This window comes from Ascidia mentula, chromosome 1 (assembly GCF_947561715.1).
Source record: "Ascidia mentula chromosome 1, kaAscMent1.1, whole genome shotgun sequence".
Taxonomy (NCBI): Eukaryota; Metazoa; Chordata; class Ascidiacea; order Phlebobranchia; family Ascidiidae; genus Ascidia; species Ascidia mentula.
In genome coordinates this window covers 2346192-2365918 of record NC_138566.1, presented here as the reverse complement: position 1 = coordinate 2365918, position 19727 = coordinate 2346192, and the positions used below count along the sequence as shown (strand labels likewise).

Here is a 19727-nt window from a genome sequence, read left to right as displayed (position 1 = left end):
GCACAATTTGTTGGTTATTTATTCGGCGCGTTTCAGTAACATTCTATGACCGTCACTGTTTCAAGGTTGTGGTGTCGAAGTCGTTAAAATACCACAACTGTTGAAATTACGGCCACGACTTAGGTATCACATTGGAAGGAATGTTGCTACAAAACTACTCGCATTCGAATACTGGCGACGTTATAACAACCACCGTACTTTTCACCATTGCAGGCAAAAAAAGTGGTAGTCCGATAAAAATATTTTAGTAAAAAAGTCAAAATGGCCAAATGTTTTTGCCACCGCAAATGCAGCACCGAAAAAATGAAAAAAAAAGATTTTAAATATCAAAGAGGAATTTTTGTCCTCTTCTGGGTTCCAATAAAAATCTTACTGCATTGCTGATCGGTAACAAATTTACGGGTCCGGTAGAATTTTGGCGGGAATAATGTTTTCTGTTGTTTTGCTGCTACGCAAGCCTTTGGAAAAGTTTTAAAATTTGAAAACATTTTTTAGTTTAAAACAATGCAGGACGCTAGGTGTAAATTGAGCTTTAAACTCAGTTTTATGAAATTCAAGCCTGCAGATTGGTGGTGGCTCCCTAATCTTGCAACAGCAAAGACTCGGTATGAAATTTTTAGTTGCTAATTTTTTACATCTGAAAATATATAGAGAAACTATTAGACTAATATTAAAAGGAAACTAAAACAAAATCACCAATATTTTTAAATATTGTACCAATATTTTTAAATATTGTAAGACATTGCACATTAGCACCATATAGTTAAATTTATTCATATGCTTATTGCGGCAATGCTGTTTAAAACATTCCTGAAATCAGTCGCATTTGATGTGTCAAGAATCTGCAGCAACTCTGTACTAGTGGCAGCTCATAGAGACTTACAATATATGAATATACATTATTTTAATACCGCCAATTACTGCTTTCCTTGTGGCTGTGCAAAACATACAAGTACAATAGATGCCTCCTCAACCGCCTTCTCCATTACTTTCATTATGCTGCCATTCATTTTTTCGAAGTCTATTCATACCTTGTGACCATGATTTACTAACTTGTCTTTTATCTTAAATATGAATTGTGGTATTTATGTATATAATGTTTAGCTATAGAGTCAATACTAGTCAGGACATTTGTCTAACTACAGTATAGGGTGAATGTAATCCAAGGCAATTTGATCCCAAAATATGCACTCTTAGTTTTTACCAATTTGACTTTGTCTTGACAGGTCCATGGATAGCTAAACAAATGTGTTTTTTGTGCAATAACAATAAGTATTTTTAAAGCATGCCACATATTTTCAGGTTCTGTAAAAGATATCAGTTGCTTGATTTCTTCTGTGATGGTGTACAGAGGATTGGTGCCTTACTTCAAAATTCATAGCACATTCACAGCTGCAGTCTTAATATTTCTTGAAAAGATGATTTAGTGATGATAGGTAAGTGTTTGTTTGTTTGTTGATAAAAGGTAAATAGCTTATTAATCAGAATTGCTCTTCTGGACTTCTCGCCGGATAGCAGACGAAACGTTGGTTTCCAATAAACACTTTAGAAACTGAGTGCCTGAAGAGCAATTCTGATTAATTAGTATGCCTGGCAACAAAAATAGCGGTAAATAGCTTATTTTGAGTTGGTATTTATGGTGTTTTAAACTGTCCAGGTTTAGTTTTTGATAGCCGGACTGGAAAAGGTATTTCATATACTATATGAATGAGTAATAACTGCCAAGCTTTTTCTACATGGCAGTGACAAAATAGTCACATTACGTGTTGAATGATCGAACTATTGAAACAGCTGCTATTGTGAATTTAGCTTTGCTAGGTGTTACATTGCTTGACTTTGAGTATTATTAGATCCTGTTGTGCAAATTTGCAGTATTTCATTAGGATTTTTTTGTGTCAGATGCACTGCTTATGCCTTGTATCTTTGTAATTATTATCACAGATACACTGCTTTGCAAACTTAGCAAGAAAAGCATGGAGTTTATTTTAATTTTTCTGAACTTTGCTTTGTGTTGTTCAACAAAGCACATGCCCAGCACAAACCTTTTGTTGCAAACTGTTGTTGGTGTTCATCACCTGCACATATGGGAAATATTTATTTTAAACCTGCTAATATTTTGCATCTTTTTGTGGGGCATTGATGTCATAAAACTGTGACATATGTGTTTTTGTACAAACGCACAATTTGTTGTTTTTAGAAATATTCGCTATTAACCTTTTGCAAATACCCAAAGTAATAGGCCCAACACATATTTTACTATCATCTTGTTTCTAATGTTTTTTTGTAACTTTCATTAAACCAATAAGAAAATGCTTTCTAGTTCAAAAAGATGTGTACAGGCACAGGGATATCTGTATTTTAACTTGTGTTTGTTTAAATCCTTAACTAGTCAGAACCTTACTATTGAAAACAAAAAGTAACGACAATGCTATTTTGCATCAGTCAATGCAAGTTGGTCACCTCGTACATTTCGTTTATTTACATGTATCATCCACTTTATCACTGAGTCGTCTGCGGATATTACCTAAATATTTGCTTCGTCCACAATTTCAAGTAAGGGCAGCACATGTGCGAGTCCAATTCTGAATATGTGAAATAATGCAAATTTTTCAAGTCTGGATTTGGCGCAAGCAAATGTCAACTTATGGGGGTTCCTTTCACTTAACTTTGGGGCAAAGTCCATACTTGCATCTTAACGTGCATTAAGTTTTCCGGAAACCTTTCAAAACTTTTTGGGGGGACTTAATTGTCACCGCGGAGTGTTTGGGAAGAAATGATTTGACTATTTGCATATATTTGCTGTAAATTTATCTTAATCTTGAAGTCAATGGATCCAACTTAATGCACACATGTGCACAGTTTCTAGCATTATAATGGACTTTATTCAAATAGAATCAAAACATAAATTTACATAAACATGTAACAAGCACATACCAACAAATAAAAAAAACTCAACTCCAACACAAAAAACAAGTACATAAACCAACTGATCACTCATGCATGTTGCCACATACACAAAATCACTCATGCAATAAATTAAATACAAGGAAAGTAAATATATCTCTGAAGAAAAGTCAAATAAACACATGCAAAGAAATAGGTAAGGTTAACATTTGCAATACAATACACGAGTCTGGTTTCTTTACTTCTATAAACTTATGTGGTTGTTAGATACAAAAAAATCTTGTGGTTTTTCCAAACAGACAAAAAATACTAAAACTCATTCTACAATCGTAACTGAAAACAATACATTAAATTTATATCAAATATAAAACATTATTGAAAAACACAAAAAGCATTATGAACTAATAAACAAAACAATATTTTATTCAATAGTGGACAGTGCCTCAATAAAAATGATCAGGGTGCTTGGGTTGCTGATTTGGAAGTGTTTGTCCATAAAACGATAAAATGATTCTGGTGCTTCTTTTTTCAAATTTTTAAGAAAGATTAACGTTTTCTCATCAATTTCTTGGTTTTCTTTCCCATCAATTTCTTGGTTTCCTTTCCCATCAAGATGTAATCTGTGAAAAGAAAATTTGGCTTTGGATAACAGAATGATTTTAAATAAGGTTTGGAAAGGTATTTGTAAATGTTAAAACATCTTAAAATGTTACAAATGCAAAATTTTACTTACTGTTGATTCTTTTGCTTTTCAACCCATTTTTTTACAGTGTCATCATCCCATTTAGGCACATCTTCAGAAAATATAGTTGTGCATTTAATCATCGTTCCAAGCGTCTGTGATAAGGAAACTAAGTCAATGAACATCACAAATATTGGCACAAGAAAAATGGTTATTGCTTTCAATCATGCAATTGTTTTATCATACATCAACTTTTGTAATTTACTAAAAAAGTTGTATCCATGATATTTTAACAAATGTAAAAGAACTAAGAATTGTGGCAGTTTGAAATTGACTTAAAAATAGGGAATTTAAAAACTATAACACAAAAAAATACAACAATTTTGTAATTATAAATTTATATGCGGCATTTTTTCTTTTTATTCTGTAATTTTGCAGTTGGATAGTGGACTGGCTTTTGTAGCCTACTTGCCACACATTAGGTTTTCATCAATTTTACCATTTTTTCTGAACGCAAAGCACTCAAAAGCTGGGAGATGCCAGAATCCAAACACTGTGACCTTGAGAAGTCATAGTACAAGTTATTTCCAACTATGATTCCTAAAATATAAAATTGCATGAACTGCTGATGATTAGTGTTTTAAATTTCCTTACCGAGCCAACCATCTGGCTGATATTGATTTTCAAGCAACAAAGGAATTATTTTCTTCTCTAACTTTTGTGCATATTCTCCCTCAAGTCTGAGGAAAGAAATGAATGTGCAAAATTGTGTGAATGTTTTTTACTTGACCATTATTAAAATTGGGATTTTTAGTAATATTATTCAGGCCTATCTCATATCTATTCATTCACGTATACATCAGATCCACAAAACAAACTCGCAAAAATTGTGTTTTTTGCTTGCATTATTTTTTACTTCTACATAATCTATTGTAAAGTTAATGTTTACCGGCAGTTGGAACTGATCTTGTATTTGTGTGACAAACAAACAAGCACAATGGCTGACTGTTGAACTGCATTTGCCATCACTTCATATGTATCGCCTTTCATTTTTTCAACGTCGATCCATACTTCATAACCATTTTCTTTTAGGCGTTCCTTGATCTTTCAAAAAAATATGTGTTTAGTTTCTGTTAGTGAGAGTTTACACCTTAAGGTAAGGACTACCTTCAACACCATTTCTTGATTGGCCCAGGAGTAGCTCAGCATAATATGACCCTTACCTTTGTTCATTTTCTAAAATAAAAAAAAACATAATTGTAAAAATATTTGTGGTGGTGAAGTTTAAAACTTTCATCAATTAAAATCTTTTTATTTTCTTGGGTTTATATTGTCTGAAATTAGCTTTTTTGACAATGAGCTTATAACAGGTTTTAAAAATTTGCGCTTACCATATTTTTACTATATGAGAACACGACGTTGTGTACATTGATGTTTAACACATTATAGTAGATTGGTAACAGAAAACGTATATGAGTTGTAAAAAAAACCTTTCCTAAACAGTTGTTTTGAAATACTTACTGACACAGCAGAACTCTCAGTGAGTTGGAACAAACAGTTACTTGCTCTTTTTGCCAGCTCCCTAAATACGAAGACGTTTTGTTTCTAAGTTCCCCACTTTACGTTTGCAAAAAAATGTCTAAATCAAAAACTCCATTTAGACGTTGACGAAAATTCTTACGGTTTTTCTTTGTTTTCTTCCAACTGTTCCAGACGGTGTACGATCAACTTATTCCTTCTCAGTTCCTCTTTGTTTGCAAATGACAAAGCCAAGAGTAGTTTTATTGTCATCTTCACATAATGTTCTGGTAACAAAAAACACACACTAATGCTGAAGCTTTTCCTTTCCAAGCCCCTAATTTTCTGATAAATGAGCAACTAAATACGGAACGACATTTAATGCATTGTATATTGGTCAATATGCGGGCAACTAAAAAACACCAATTTTTAAATTAAGCTTTGCTGTTTACAACAACATATTCGATAACAATTTAGTACATAAGGCTCCCCCTATCATCAACTTGTTAAATTTGAGAATTATAATTTTACCGTTTTCCATCAAGGAGGGCAAACAGTCCAATACTCCATTTTTTACCATTGCCACACTGTTTTCATTGTTGCTAGCGAGTTTGGTCATGCCCTTGACACACGTTTCCGCTGAAAATCCTTCTGACCTTCCACTTTTCTTTTGTGAAGCGGCTTTCAATTTCTAAAGGCAATATAAATTATGCACAAAACTTTGATCGCATATCACATTACATACCTTGATAATAAATTTGAGAACACGTTTATGTGCCAAGATCATCATGCCACCATTTTTCTCATCCACAATATTTGCCATTGTTAAATATGCACATGTTTTGGACCAACTCTGGAAAAAAAAGATTATTTCATTGGGCTGACATGTTACATTACAACTGCATTTCCCAAGGTGATTTCTGCAGAAATATAGGGTTCCAATGCAAAAAGTAGTATTGTTGAAAATGTGGCTGGTCATAATTTGAATTCTTTTAACATGGAGTTCACTCATTCACAGCTATAAAGAATCCCACAACATGAACATGAACTTTTTATGGAATGCCCATCACTGGCTTATTATTGTACCGACACAGCTAATAGGTTGGACGCCCCTAATAGTACATTAGAGTTGTAACTAGTCCAATAGTTTTGCTTTGTGTCAAAGATTTACTTTGAAATATGTACATTGGATTAACATCTGTACTTTCGCTTACGCTTTCAACGAATTCAGTAATTGTTCCAATTGTGTTTGTTTCCATGAAATGTTTCCTGTTATGATATGGTATACTGAGGTTTGTTAGCAGTGCTAACGCATAGTTAAGTATGTGTTTTGAACGTTCCTCTCGCTCTCGTGGAATGAATGAAAGTTTCCTGTCGCCCAATTCCTGCGTCAGAATGAAAAAGTATTTATAAGCTTGCATGGCGAATAAATGCAATTCCCAGAAGCCTTAAACAACTTGTTATGCTTAATGCCAGTTTTATTGCGTTTTTTAGGCATTTAGGAATAGGTTGTCAAGCACTGAGCAGAATTTCCTGTTGGTCAAAAAATGTCTCGTCCTTTGTTACGGGCAAGATCTTTGTCGTTGTTTCCAATATTTTAATGTGCGCTCGCTTGGTTGTATGAGCCAGGTCGAGTCTGTTTTCAATGTGTTGTGTTGTAATCACTCATAATTTTTGTACAACTAAACATACAAGTCTCTTAGCAAGAAACATAATAGATTTTAAACTGTTGGTAAAAGGTAACATTATAAGAGAAAAATGTTAGGAAATCGTTGGGACGAAATATATTTCTTTTCCCTTTCCCTGTACTTTCGCAACAAACAATTTATTGCCAGCGAAATATTTTCTACTCACCCATTTGAAAAGTTTCAGAAGTTTGGTCAACGTTTTTATCAAACCTTTCTGAGCAAGTTTTGTGGCAAGTTTTTCACTCGCATCCGTGTACTTGAGCATGGCGTCCATAACGTTTATAAGCGTTTGGTAATCATTGTCCTCTCTGCATCAAAAAATTGAAATAAATGATTTGCATTCCCAATGATCTAATAGCTTTTAGACCCGCTGTTCTATAACTGTGGTCCAAGGTCCCCTGGGTCCATGGATCGATTTTGGGGGGACTGGCTTAAGTTATTTCGAAGTAATGTCAGATAAGTCGAATGTCCAGTCACATTTGTAGGTGGAAACTTATTACATGTACATTGTTAATTTCGTCCTTTCTATCATCACCGAAAAATTCTCTTTTATTCTATCAGTGGACCGCGGATCGTCGAAAAAATGCAATTGGAGTGTTGCTAAAAAAAGTTACAAATATTTCAGAACCTGTGTTTTAGACAGTTGCGATTGGCCACTTGATGTATTGATAGTGTAAACTTTCGCATTTTACGTTCCTACAGATACTTACGCTTCTTTGCTTGGCAATTTTGTTTCGTCTGACGTCAGTAGTGTGACGTAACCAACGAAGGTGTTCAATGCGCTCGGTATTGAAGCTAGCTTGTCTCCTATCTCTCTAAGTTTTTCGTTTTTTGTTGTTTTGTTTTCTGCGTTGTCAGCTTCATTTTCTTTAGTTTTAATTTCCTTTTTCTGTGCAACAGAAATTATAAATTTATTGAGTAAATAAACGAATTGTTAGAGCTTTGATTTCCCTGAGATGTTTGTGTGTTTCGCTCTGGTTTTTGGTGGGCCTAGGATTTTTATTGACCTTGGTTTTATTTTGCTTTATTTGTTCCCCAAAAACTGTTTAATGCATAATTGACAGGCTGTCACAGGCGATTGCATTCATTCAAACATAACCTTTGCAATTCGCCAAGAGTAAATTATAAATTCCCTAATGTGAGGCTGAAAATTAGCATTGCTCTGATTAACAATTACTGTTGTTTATTTTCACCACTGTAAAATTTAGCATGCACATTTATTGTGATGTTTATGAGGAATGTTTTAATATTTTTGAACATAAATTCGGTCTGATGTAAAATTTGTTCAAAGAAGACAATTCGTTCTGTATAAAACCGCCACTTACTCGTTGTTCCTTATAAAAATGAACCAACTTCCTCGGCAGAAATATTTCTTCCGTTTGTTCATCCGCATTGCCGGTAATGGGCCCCTCTGTTTCCAAAATACCACAATTTAGGGAGCGTAGAGTAAAATCAGTCAGTTTTCAGACTAAAATCTGTCAGTCTTGTTTGTAAGACAAACTTTTGCAACAGAATGGGACGTGATTCTCAGAATAACATAACAAGTATGGATGGAAAATAGCTTTCAAATATAAAAAAAACAATTAAACAAAATAAGCAACCCTACATTAGCCATTGTAATTTGGCATTTCATATGGATCGCTCAGTAAATATCCATTCCCTTACCAACTTCTTTTTGAATGGAAAATGTTTCAAATGTTTCAATGTGGTTTTCAAGACTTTCCACCAGTTTCCCAACCTTTTTTAGAGGCTGATCTGTACAGGATTGTTTTTGTTATATTGCGTAATTTAAACACATTTTTGAACAAATAACATATAAGTGCAAACCTACCTTTGTCGTTTTCAACTTGTGGATTTTCGTCTTGAGTGGGAATTGACTTTTTCAAATCATTGAGCTTCTGTCGCAACTGCTTTGTAGAATTGTCTAATTGGAAGTAAAAATCGTGATGTGTTAAACTGTTTCTTCAGCACCCAAATCACATGTTTTTTGATACTTTGTAAGTTCTATTTTTGAAGCCATAGAGTAGGCTCCAAAACTATAATTTCATGTATATATGTGCTAACTATGTTATGAACATTACTAGTGTACAAATTGCAATCAATTTGTGTGGGTGTGACAATAATAGTCAACATTCCGAAATGTAATACATATTTATGACGACGGAGACTCGAAGACGTAACACACACCCCTCTGATATTCTTCTGCAGACTCCCGTGGGAACAAAGCGACATGCGCTCAACAACGCCGCCCACGTCCCTTTACTTCTGCTTACAACTAAGCGTCTCAGCCGCACAGTTGGATGTAACATTACCATATTTTCCGGTGCTCACCGAAATTGGTGGTTTCATTTTCCTCCAACGTTTTTTCTTCAACTTTTCCTTGCATTTCCTCCAGTTTGGTTTTCAATTTCTCGCTTATTTCCTTCGCTTCCCCTAAATGGATCGGGGTGGAGAGTTATTTGTGCTTATTTAGGTTGGCATGGATTTTGCAATTAGCCGGTAACAATACTTGAACGGTCAATACTCTATTATTAGTTTCAACTACGAACCTATTTCCTCAATAATTCCATCGTAAACTTTGCTCTGTTTCTTCACAGGTTCTTGAAGCGATTCGTTAAACTCGACAAGACTTTCAATAAACGTTTGTGTTTTGTCGATCGCTTGTCCTGTTTGAAATAGTTTACATTCATAAATATTGCGGTGGTTCAAAGTTCAAGGTTTGGGTTTGATTTAACAATTAACTTTTTTCTGTGTTTATATTTCAAAAAAACGAACAACAACATAGTGTTTCGTGATGCAAACTGCTGTTAAATTGCACTTACGTACAATTAAATAAAACCGGAGCAGGCATTTATGGTCTCGTTGCAATAATAGAAAAAAAAACCTTAACCACAGTAAATCGACATGAAACAAACCTACCAACTTTTACTTTTTGATTAGAGTTGGATGCTTCTGTTGAATTACATCCAGGATTTTTCGATGCTTCTGCTGAAATACAGCATTAAATCAAAAAGTCACTGTAGCATTTCATTCATTTTTCGTGAAACTTGCCAAGACTTTTTGCTGGTTCAGCGATCTGTGTAGATTCTGTGGCTGATTTTCCTTTCTTAAATTTTTCCCTTCTTTGCTTGAATGCATCTTCAAATTGTTTGGCGTGTTCCTCCAATTTCTCTATTTCTAACTTGAACTGATCTGCAGAAGAAGTTTTAAATCAATCCCGGTCTAATGAATAACAAATCATGGGTTAGTAATCGGGCATAATGATGAATCCTAGTTTGGTACCCAACGGATCGACGTTGACTAAAAGGTACCACAAAGTGGAAATCAGTGTGCCCGCTAGTGTAAAAGCTAGCCCAGTGCCACAGTCACCACCTGCACTGATGAAACCTTACAGCAGGTTGAAACAGTGATTTACAATGACTGTGTGTTTTCTTTTTACTATCTACGCATATTCACGTTAGTAGAGATATATGCAGGGGTTGGTTTTAGAGCCACGAAATCAAGCGCAAAACATGTAAGAAATCGAATGTAAATTGCTTAAGGTTCGGCATTCGTTTTTAAATTTGAAACGACTATGGTTGACATTCCTTGGCATTTCTTGCTACCAAACAGTTTCCTGATTTCTTTCAACGTAAAAACAATAAGTTTTTTGGGTCAGTGAAATCACACACCTCAGTTTGCTACAAACGAAACAAAAGTATCGTGCATTTATAATTCACGTAAAAAGCTTTTGATTCGTGCCTCATTTGGAACAACTTAACCAAATCTAATAAATTCTATTTTGCGCGAAAGGCTGCGTTTGCGATAAAACTACACGTAAGTACACACACAAAATTCACCCACCCTCGTCTGTTGATTCTTTTGAAGGTCCACATCCCATAGTGACGTAACACTGTCCAACTTATGACCGCAAGCAGATATATTCTGCCTCAACAAGCATAACTAAACTGATTATACCTAGAAGCGTAGTGGGTAAAGCACATAACAAAAATAACGTTTGGGTACTTGGCGTACTACTATGGTTAGCTGCCCAAACGTAAATATCGACTCAATAACACAGAATATTCGAGTTTAACATCTTCGCTATGTTATTCCCTCGACTCACAACCTACTTGGCTTACTCACAATGTCTGAGTAGCAACTTACATTATCTTGGTTGCTTTAACTTCAATACGTGATGTTGACAGACCATCCACACTACAGCACAACCTTAGTGATTGTCTGAATTCGTTTATTCTGTTTCCCACAATAAAGCGTTTAACAAATCTTTTGTTTGATGGCGTCTGGCTACGATACGTGGTACCGTAACCCATGTGTAACATAATATATGTCGTATTATTGTTTTGTCTCGTGACGCACTTTGTTATTGTGAACTGTTCTGTTGCGTAACAACCCGTTCCATGGAGGTTGGCGAGCTTGCATTTACGCTAGTTTTTTTTTTTGACAAACAATGTATTCAACCAATTTTTATTTTAGAAATGCAAAAGCGGTTGAAACGTCTGAAAACAACAAGAAAGGGCAATAAGCCAGACTGTTCCTGTAGTAAAGAGCTACTGCTATTTTTTTAGTGTTATTACGAAAGTTACATTGACCGCTAGGCCTGTATCTGCAGTGTTGGTTAGATCCCAATGTTTTAATTTTTGAAGGTGGTTACGTTAGAATTCTATTGTTAAAAATTGTGTAGAAATCTTCTCAAAAACTAGGATGTAAGTGGAACTTAAGGCAAAAAAATTATTCAAGGCTTTTGTGAAAAGTATTGAATCCTCTGAAGTGACGATGCCGAGTTTTTGATTAATGTGGCGAAAGAAATACTCTGGCGCTTCGGATTTAAGCGATCTTAGAGATTCGAGAGTTTCAAAATTGATGTTGACGAAACGTGACCTGTGTTAATAGATACAATTTATTTTTTAGGGTTAAAAAAGTTTCATGCAACTTAACAGACAACAAATAGGCCTTTTGTATACTCGTAAGTACCCATAATACGCTGTCTTCAGTATTTTAGGCATTTAGGAAGCAACTCTGCTACGAAATAGGTGTAGTTATTGTCGCTTTCATGCTCAAAGTGCGCAGATCAACCTTCCTCGATATAATTAAAATCTTCTGCTGGACAACTGCTTTAACGTCCAATAGGTTTTCCGGAAAGCTTTTCAAAACATTTTTGGAAACCTAATTGCCACCGGGGAGTGTTTGGTAAGAAATGCTTGTCTACTTTGACTATTTGCATTAAATACAATACACGAGTCGTGGTTTCTTTTATTTTATAAATTTTCTTGGTTAATGGATGCAAAGAAATATATATCAAACATAATTGAAAACATAAGAATTAATACGAACTAATAAACAAAACAATGTTTTATTCAATAGTGGACAGTGCCTCAATAAAAATGATCAGGGTTCTTGGGTTGGTGATTTGAAAGTGTTTATCCATAAAACGATAAAATGATTCTGGTGCTTCTTTTTTTAAATTTTTAAGAAAGCTCAACGTTTTCCCATCAATTTCTCGCTTTTCTTTCCTATCAAGATCTAATCTGTGATAAGAAATAAACCAAGGTTTAAAAAATAGATTTGTAAATGTTAAAACATCATGAAAAGTTGCTAATGCAAAGCTTTACCCTTGAATCTTATGCTTATCAAGCCATTTTTGCACGGTGTCACTATCCCACTTTGAAACATCTTCAGAATCTGTAGTTTTTGTGGATTTAATCATTGTTCCAAGCGTCTGTGATAAGAAAACTAAGTCAACAGAGTATATTGGCACACGAAAATTGGTTATTACTGTCATCAGTTTCTAAGAAATGTGCAGTTTGGTTATACTGATCAAAACCTGAGAAAGAAGTGTGAAATCGTTTTCAAAAATACTTGAATTTAAAAACTTGATTATTATTTCTCTTTTGCACAAATTTAAACACTGTAACACAAAAAACATACGACATTTTTTGTTATTATAAATTTTTGATGAGGCCTGTTTTATTTTTATTCTGTAAAATTGCAGTTGGATAGTGTACTGGCTTTTGTAGCCTACTTGTCACACATTAGCTTTTCATCAATTTTACTCAAAGCACTCAAAAGCTTGGAGATACCAGTATCCAAACACTGTGACCTTGAAAAGTCGTAGTATAAGTTATTCCCAACTATGATTCCTAAAATATAAAATTGCATGAACTGCTGAATATTAGTGTTTCAAAGTTCCTTACCGAGCCAACCATCTGGTTGATATTGATTTTCAAGCAACAAAGGAATTATTTTCTTCTCTAATTTTTGTGCATATTCTCCCTCAAGTCTAACGAAAGAAATAAATGTGCAAAAATTAAACATCAAATCCACAAAACAATATTGCAAAAACTGTGTTTTTTGCTTGCGTTATGTTACACTATTCAAAAATCCCAATGGTACTTCTAGAGTGTTGCAGAAAATAGAAGTTAAATTTAAAGTTAATTTTTACCGGCAGTTGGAACTGATCTTGTATTTGTGTGACAAACAAACAAGCACAATGGCTGACTGTTGAATTGCATTTGCCATCACTTCAAAAATATCGCCTTTCATTTTTTCAACGTCGATCCATACTTCATAACCATTATCGTTTAGGCGTTCCTTTATCTTTCAAAAAAATAGAAGTGTTTTGTTTCTATTAGTGTTGGCCTTGTTTGAGAGTTTACACTGTAAAGTAAGCACTACCTTCAACACCATTTCTTGATTGGCCCAGGAGTAGCTCAGCATAATGTGACCCTTACCTCTGTTCATTTTCTGCAATAAAAAGACACATCACATCATTCAAATATACTTTGTGAAGTCTATCACCTACCATACTGAAAGCGCTTTTTGAAACTATTTTTTTTTAAAAAGAGCATAAAGAGTTTTTAAAGTTTTTTAGGTTGTCCTTGCGTTTGTCTCATTTTGTATTATATGTAAAACTGTATATATTTAACACATTATTGTAGGTTGGTTGGTTGGTATGGGAAAACCGAACCAAAACAAATTATGTGTGTTTGAATACTTACTGGCGCAGAGCTCTCATTCAGTTGGAACAAACAGTTTTTTGCTCTTTTTGCCAGCTCCCTAAATATGAAGACGTTTTGTTGCAAGTTCAACACTTTACGTTTGCAATATCGAAACTTCCAAAATCAAAAACGCCATTTAGACGTTGACAAAAAATCTTACGGTTTTTCTTTGTTTTCCTCCAACTGTTCCAGACGGCGCATTATTAACTTATTCTTTCTCAATTCCTCTTTGTTTGCAAATGACAAAGCCAAGAGTAGTTTTATTGTCATCTTCACATAACGTTCTGGTAACAAAAAAAACACATTAAACGTTAATGCCAAAGTGTTTTGTAAACAGCTGCAATTTAAATCGTATTCTAACATATTAGCTTCGGGGTCGGTAACTCCTGGTATTCCTGATAAAAAGCTTTACTGCTCACAACAAAATATAAGTTTACATTTTAGTTCATAATTTTAAAAAAATGCGTCCAAGATGTTCCAGTTCTTCCCATATCATTAACATGTTAAATTTGAGAATTATAATTTTACCTTTTTCTATCAATGAAGACAAACAGTCCAATATTCCATTTTTTACCATTGCCTCACTGTTTTCATTGTTGCTAGCGAGTTTGGTCATGCCTTTGACACATGTTTTTGCTGAAAATCCTTCTGACCTTCCACTTTTCTTTTGTGAAGCGGCTTTCAATTTCTGAAAAAAGTATTTTTTCACAAACCTTGATTACATATCACATTGCATACCTTGATCATATATTCAAGAGTTCCCTTTTTTGCCAGGATCATCACTCCGCCATTTTTCTCATCCACAATATTCGCCATTGTTAAATATGCACATGTTCTGGACCAATCCTGGAAAAACGAGAATATTACATGTTCAGTCGCCAGTTACATTCGAACTGCTATTCCCAAAGTGATTTCCGCTGAAATATAGGATTCCAATGCAGCAGTTTTCACATACATATGTGGCAATAGTGCATTGTTGAAAAAAAACTGGTTATTTTAAATTTATTTAGCATGGAGTTAGTCCGTTCAACTGTAAATGAAAACAGCTATAAATAATTCTACCACATGAACATGCATTTCGTCGTCGATCGATTTTATGGTGATTAATGCCCGTAACCGTGCTTACAGCTAGTTTGCCATCATGTTATTGTGCCAACACAGCAAGCCAAACAAGTCAACAATAGTATCAACTGCTTTTGCTATTTTTGTATGATATCAAGTGGCCTGTGGACGCATGTGCAAACCACGCATCTTCTACAGCCAAAAGGTTAAGCACACCTTTATGAGAGGTGTAACTAGGCCAATAGTTTTGCTTTGTGTCAAAGATTTACTTTAAAATATCTAGGTAGGATTAACACATTTCGCTTACGCTTTCAACGAATTCCGTCATTGTTCCAATTGTGTTCGTTTCCATGAAATGTTTCCTGTTTTGATATGGTATGCTGAGGTTTGTCAGCAGGCCTAACGCATAGAAAAGTATTTGTTTTGAGCGTTCGTCCCGCTTTCGTGGAATGAATGAAAGTTTCCTGTCGCCTAATTCCTACGTCAGAATAAAAATAATTTATAAGCTTGCATGGCGAATAAATGCAATGCCTGATAGTCAAAACAGTGGCCTCCCTTTATTTACAGCCAAATTGGGCTAAATCCCAATTTTCTCTTTTCGACCAAACAATTACGTTTTTTTACATAAACGACCCTGTAGCCAAATGCGAAGTGTAAAAGTAACGTTACGCTCAAATAAGAGAAGCAATCCTTTTTCTACTCACCCATTTGTAAAGTTTCAAAAGTTTGATCAATGTTTTCACCAAACCTTTCTGAGCAAACTTGATGGCAAGTTTTTCACTTCCATCCGTGTACTTCAGCATGGCGTCCATGACGTTTATGAGCGTTTGGTAATCATTGTCGTGTCTGCATTAAAAAGTTGAAATAAATGAATAATTTGCATTCCAAATAATCCATTAGGTTTTGGGCAGTTGGCATTGGCCTGTGCTAACAAATAAACATGCTGTTTACATATCCTTCCTTAACTACAGATACTTACTTCTCTTTACTTGGCAATTTTGTTTCGTCTGACGTCAGTAGTGTGACGTAACCAACGAAGGTGTTCACTGCGCTCGGTATCGAAGCTAGCTTGTCTCCTGTTTCGATAATTGTCTTTATTATATTCCCTGGACTCTGCGTTGTCACCTTTATTTTCCTTTCTAGCTTTAGTTTCCTTTTTCTTTACAACAGAAAAGAAATTCATTGTAAAGTTGACCGACTGTTTGCTCCATGCGGAGGTATGATATTTAAGAAAAATAATCCTCTATAGCTCACGAAAGAGTTTTACGTATCGAAATAGTAACGTGGTAACGGTATATGAATCGACGACACTGCGTGATGACGATATTGAATCGTAAACAGGTCTAAACTATTTTCAAGTCAAAAAAACTCCAAACTTTGTCCAGCTGGGGTGCCAAGCCTGCAAACCTAATGATCGCGATACGGTAGCTGTGATCGCCAAGCAAGGACCTGCGCAGCGGGGCGATCCTGCTAATCATGCGATTGCATGAAATATTACTGCGTTACACAGGAATACTATCAATACAAAAAGGCTTTTCTGTCAATAATATTTATAAATTTAAGCGTTTCGGTTTTTATGCAGCAGCCTTCATCAGAGTGTAGTGGCAAAAATGCATAAAATATCGTGGTCAAATGTCGAGGCGCAAAAACTGAGAATAACACTCCGTTAGCATTTGATCCTTGTGCGATCTGATTTTGTGTTTTTTCAACACTAATTCGGACCGGCGTAAAAATGTTTGAAAAAGACTGGCATGAAACTGCCACTTACTCGTTGTTCTTTGTAAAAGCTGACCAACTTCTTTGGAAAAAATGCTTTTTCCTCCGTTTGTTCATCGGTCTTGCCTGAATTTGTCCCACCTGTTTCCTGGGGAGAAGAACTTTGTAGCTCATTTAAAGCTAGCTCACTCTCTGCGTGGGTGCCCGTCAAAGAACTCGCATTTTTAACCTTGTCATCATCTGCAGAAAAAGCTGTTGATTACTGATTACTGGAAGAAATGCTTCGATGAACTGTCGTTAAACTACTTGTTTACACCACATGGTACATTTCTTGGAAGGATGTAAAATAACTTTTAAATTAAAAAAAATGAACAGTTGAAAATCTGGCTTAGTTAAACAGATCGTTTAACTCAGGTTTAAATTCATTTTCTCACCAGTTTGCGTCTGAGTGGGAATTGCTTGTTCAAATGTTTCAACGTGGTTTTCAAGATTTTCCACCAGTTTTCCGACCTTTTTTAGAGGATGATCTGCACATATTGTTGGTTTTTGTTTTGTCTATTTTGCGTATTTTCAACACACGTTACTGAGACTTGAACATGCGATTCAATTTCACAGCGTCGTCGAACACCAAGTATATTTCATACCTCATAGTTCTACTTATTTTCTCAGTGGTTGCTGGCGGGTATTACAGGGGGCAAATACACACAAAGGACAAACAATCCTCTCACATTGCCTTATTTCCATTGATTTAGGACCAGGTTAAACAAGAAATTCCAACGCTTAGGAACAAAGTTCGTATCCATTTAATTAAGCGGTGAGGTCTTATTTTCCCAACCATCAGATTTTTGTCTGTGTTTTACTCTAAATATATGTAATCTAAATTGAAAAATGTTCAAGTACCGTAAATGCGTTGTAAAAGTACGTTGTGCAGATGCTAAAAACTTAGTAAGTTGCCTTAGCAATAGACGTATAAGTATGTGTCCTTATTGCTAAGTAGATCATGCTTGGGTTTGAGTGCGCACGATGCATTAGTCGTGAGTAACACACGGTCGTCAACAAATATTGTACAAATGCGTCTCTGTAGTACTTCGGGGCTTTGTATAGCAAACTCAAAAAAATCAACCTTTGTCATTTTCAGTTTCTGTGTTGTCCTCTTTGGTGGAAATAGTGCTTTTCAATTGATTGAGCTTCTTTCTCAAATCCGTTGTAAAATTGTCTATTTAAAAGCAAAATTCGCGTTGTGTTTTACTGTTTCTTGTTCAGCATTATTTTCTACCCAAAGCACATGTTTTAATACCTTTTATGTCCTATTTAAGAAACCATAAAATAGGTGCCGAAACTATAATTTCAGGTACATATGCGAGGGATACATAGAACCAGATTGCACGCTTTGGCATCCGTAAGAGGGGGACAAAAAGGGACATCCCCCTCGAAAACGAAAAAAAAATACTCTTTCGGGCGCAGAATCGAAAACACATTTCCCTGCCAATTTTTCTTACTGAAGACGCCCCTGGGTGCACAACAGCGTTGCCCTATTTTCATTTGCTTAAAAACTAAATGGCTTAACGACATAGTTAAACGTAATGTCAAAGTGTTGAGGTTTTATGGTACTCACCCAAATTGGTGGCATCTTTTTTATCGGACGTTTTTTCTTCAACATTTGCTTGCATTTCCTTTAGTTTGGTTTTTAATTTTTGACTTTTTTCCTTCGCTTCTCCTAAATGGATTTAAGTTGACGTATATGTTGCACATCTTCAATAATTTTTTACGCAATGCTTAGATAGGCAATATTCTATTTTTAGTTTAACTGCAAACCTATTTCCTCAATAATTTCATCGTAAAGTTTGTCCAGTGTGTTGACATGTTCTTGAAGCGAAGCGTTAAACTTGTCAAGACTTTCTATAAACTGTTGAGTGTTGTCGATTGCTTCTTCTGTTTGAAATAGGTGCATTCATAAATATTGCAGCAATACTGTGTTGTTCATATTTCACTCCTTAAGTTTTAATGTTTGGGTTCGATTAACGAATAGATGTTTTTCAAGAACGATCATGCTGTTTTGTGATTAACACTACTATTGAAAACATGCATTCGTGTTTAAGTTGCAAAACTAAAATGATTAACGTTAACTTCGATGTATGGTAATAAAACAAACCTACCAACATTTATTTTCTGATTAGAATTCGATGCTTCGTCTGAAACGCAATGAAGATTTTGAAATTTAAATCAATAATTCACTTTTCATTCGTTTGTCATAAAACTTGCCGTTGTTTTTTGCTGGTTCAGCTTTTTTCTGTTTAGGTTTTGTGGTTGATTTTGTTTCTTTTTTGCCCTCAAATTCTTCTCTATCTTTTTTCAATGCTTTTTCAAATCGTTCGGCGAGTTCCTCCAACTTCTCTATAAACTTGGACTGATCTAGAGAAGAAATTTGCGTATGTTCGAGCAAAATGATGATTTTCAAAGTGTTTTTGCAACACAAATAGGCACGAAAGTGGATTTTTTTTTAAGCAACGAAATCAAACTTTTTATTTGTACTAATGATTGCATCTCTCAATTATAATCCACGTGAAAAATTTGTGATTCGTGTGTCATTTTGATGTTTGGCTCACAGCTTATTCAAATCTAATCCTTTGTATTTGCGCAAAAAAAAACTACAAACTGAACAACACACAAAGATCTTAAATGGCTTGGGCACCGATAAAACCCTAAAGGTTATCCAGTTAGGCGGTTTTAGTGCTTCCGACGGCAATTAAAGGTAAAGTAATACGGAAAGTTACACAGGCATAACAAGTACGAACACACAAAATTCACCCACCCTCTCCTGATATCGAAGATGATGATTTTGAAGTTCCACATCCCATGGTGACATAACACTGTCCAACTTATAATCGCAAGCAAATATATTCTGCCTCATTGAACAATAAATGACTCAATAAAAAGAACTTTTTTGTTAAACACTTTTTTTTACAAACCCGTACCTGACGTATTATAAAAGCTAGATACCAACACCTAAATATCAAATCATGATGTTAACATAGAGTACTGCAATTAACGTCTTCGCTGTGTTATTTACTGGTCTTGTAACCTACTTGGCTTACTCACAATGTCTGAGCAGCAACTTACATTATCTTGGTTGCTTTAACTTCCATACGTGATGTTAGT

The 19727-nt window shown here is 35.0% G+C and overlaps 2 protein-coding genes and 1 long non-coding RNA gene across 6 annotated transcripts; all 3 read right to left on the bottom strand.

Annotated features, from left to right (window-relative positions):
* Window positions 1-2865: 2865 nt before the first annotated feature.
* Window positions 2866-10993, bottom strand: LOC145901177 (uncharacterized). 3 transcript variants are annotated; one of them, XM_082988915.1, is made up of 22 exons: window positions 10939-10993; window positions 10636-10716; window positions 9844-9984; window positions 9712-9780; window positions 9342-9458; window positions 9124-9225; window positions 8624-8716; window positions 8458-8547; window positions 8118-8203; window positions 7503-7681; window positions 6959-7100; window positions 6319-6489; window positions 5850-5957; window positions 5636-5795; window positions 5268-5391; window positions 5108-5168; window positions 4754-4822; window positions 4536-4690; window positions 4241-4326; window positions 4086-4186; window positions 3638-3741; window positions 2866-3524 (listed from the first exon to the last, which is right to left on the bottom strand). In XM_082988915.1, the coding sequence occupies exons 2-22, from the start codon at window positions 10670-10672 to the stop codon at window positions 3326-3328; spliced, it is 2394 nt and encodes a 797-aa protein (XP_082845041.1). In that variant the 5' UTR covers window positions 10673-10716; window positions 10939-10993; the 3' UTR covers window positions 2866-3325. The 3 variants fall into 3 exon arrangements, with proteins under 3 accessions (XP_082845041.1, XP_082845042.1, XP_082845040.1); XM_082988916.1 differs by lacking the exon at window positions 10939-10993 and having other exon boundaries at window positions 9712-9777; window positions 10636-10806; XM_082988914.1 differs by lacking the exon at window positions 10939-10993 and having other exon boundaries at window positions 10636-10804.
* Window positions 10994-12096: 1103 nt separating this feature from the next.
* Window positions 12097-17071, bottom strand: LOC145908690 (uncharacterized). Of its 2 annotated transcripts, none has more exons than XM_082996015.1 (15): window positions 17003-17071; window positions 16621-16808; window positions 15832-16011; window positions 15557-15698; window positions 15160-15330; window positions 14529-14636; window positions 14319-14478; window positions 13951-14074; window positions 13791-13848; window positions 13468-13536; window positions 13235-13389; window positions 12987-13072; window positions 12846-12932; window positions 12405-12525; window positions 12097-12320 (listed from the first exon to the last, which is right to left on the bottom strand). In XM_082996015.1, exons 2-15 carry the CDS (start codon window positions 16740-16742, stop codon window positions 12146-12148), a joined length of 1758 nt encoding a protein of 585 aa, XP_082852141.1. In that variant the 5' UTR covers window positions 16743-16808; window positions 17003-17071; the 3' UTR covers window positions 12097-12145. The 2 variants fall into 2 exon arrangements, 1 of the variants encoding a protein (XP_082852141.1); XR_014403032.1 differs by having other exon boundaries at window positions 12280-12320; window positions 12405-12511; window positions 12873-12932.
* A 1203-nt stretch (window positions 17072-18274) lies between these two features.
* Window positions 18275-19563, bottom strand: LOC145908703 (uncharacterized). The gene is made up of 4 exons (XR_014403033.1): window positions 19381-19563; window positions 18725-18980; window positions 18384-18500; window positions 18275-18285 (listed from the first exon to the last, which is right to left on the bottom strand). It is a non-coding gene; the product is annotated as an uncharacterized LOC145908703 (long non-coding RNA).
* Window positions 19564-19727: the final 164 nt, after the last annotated feature.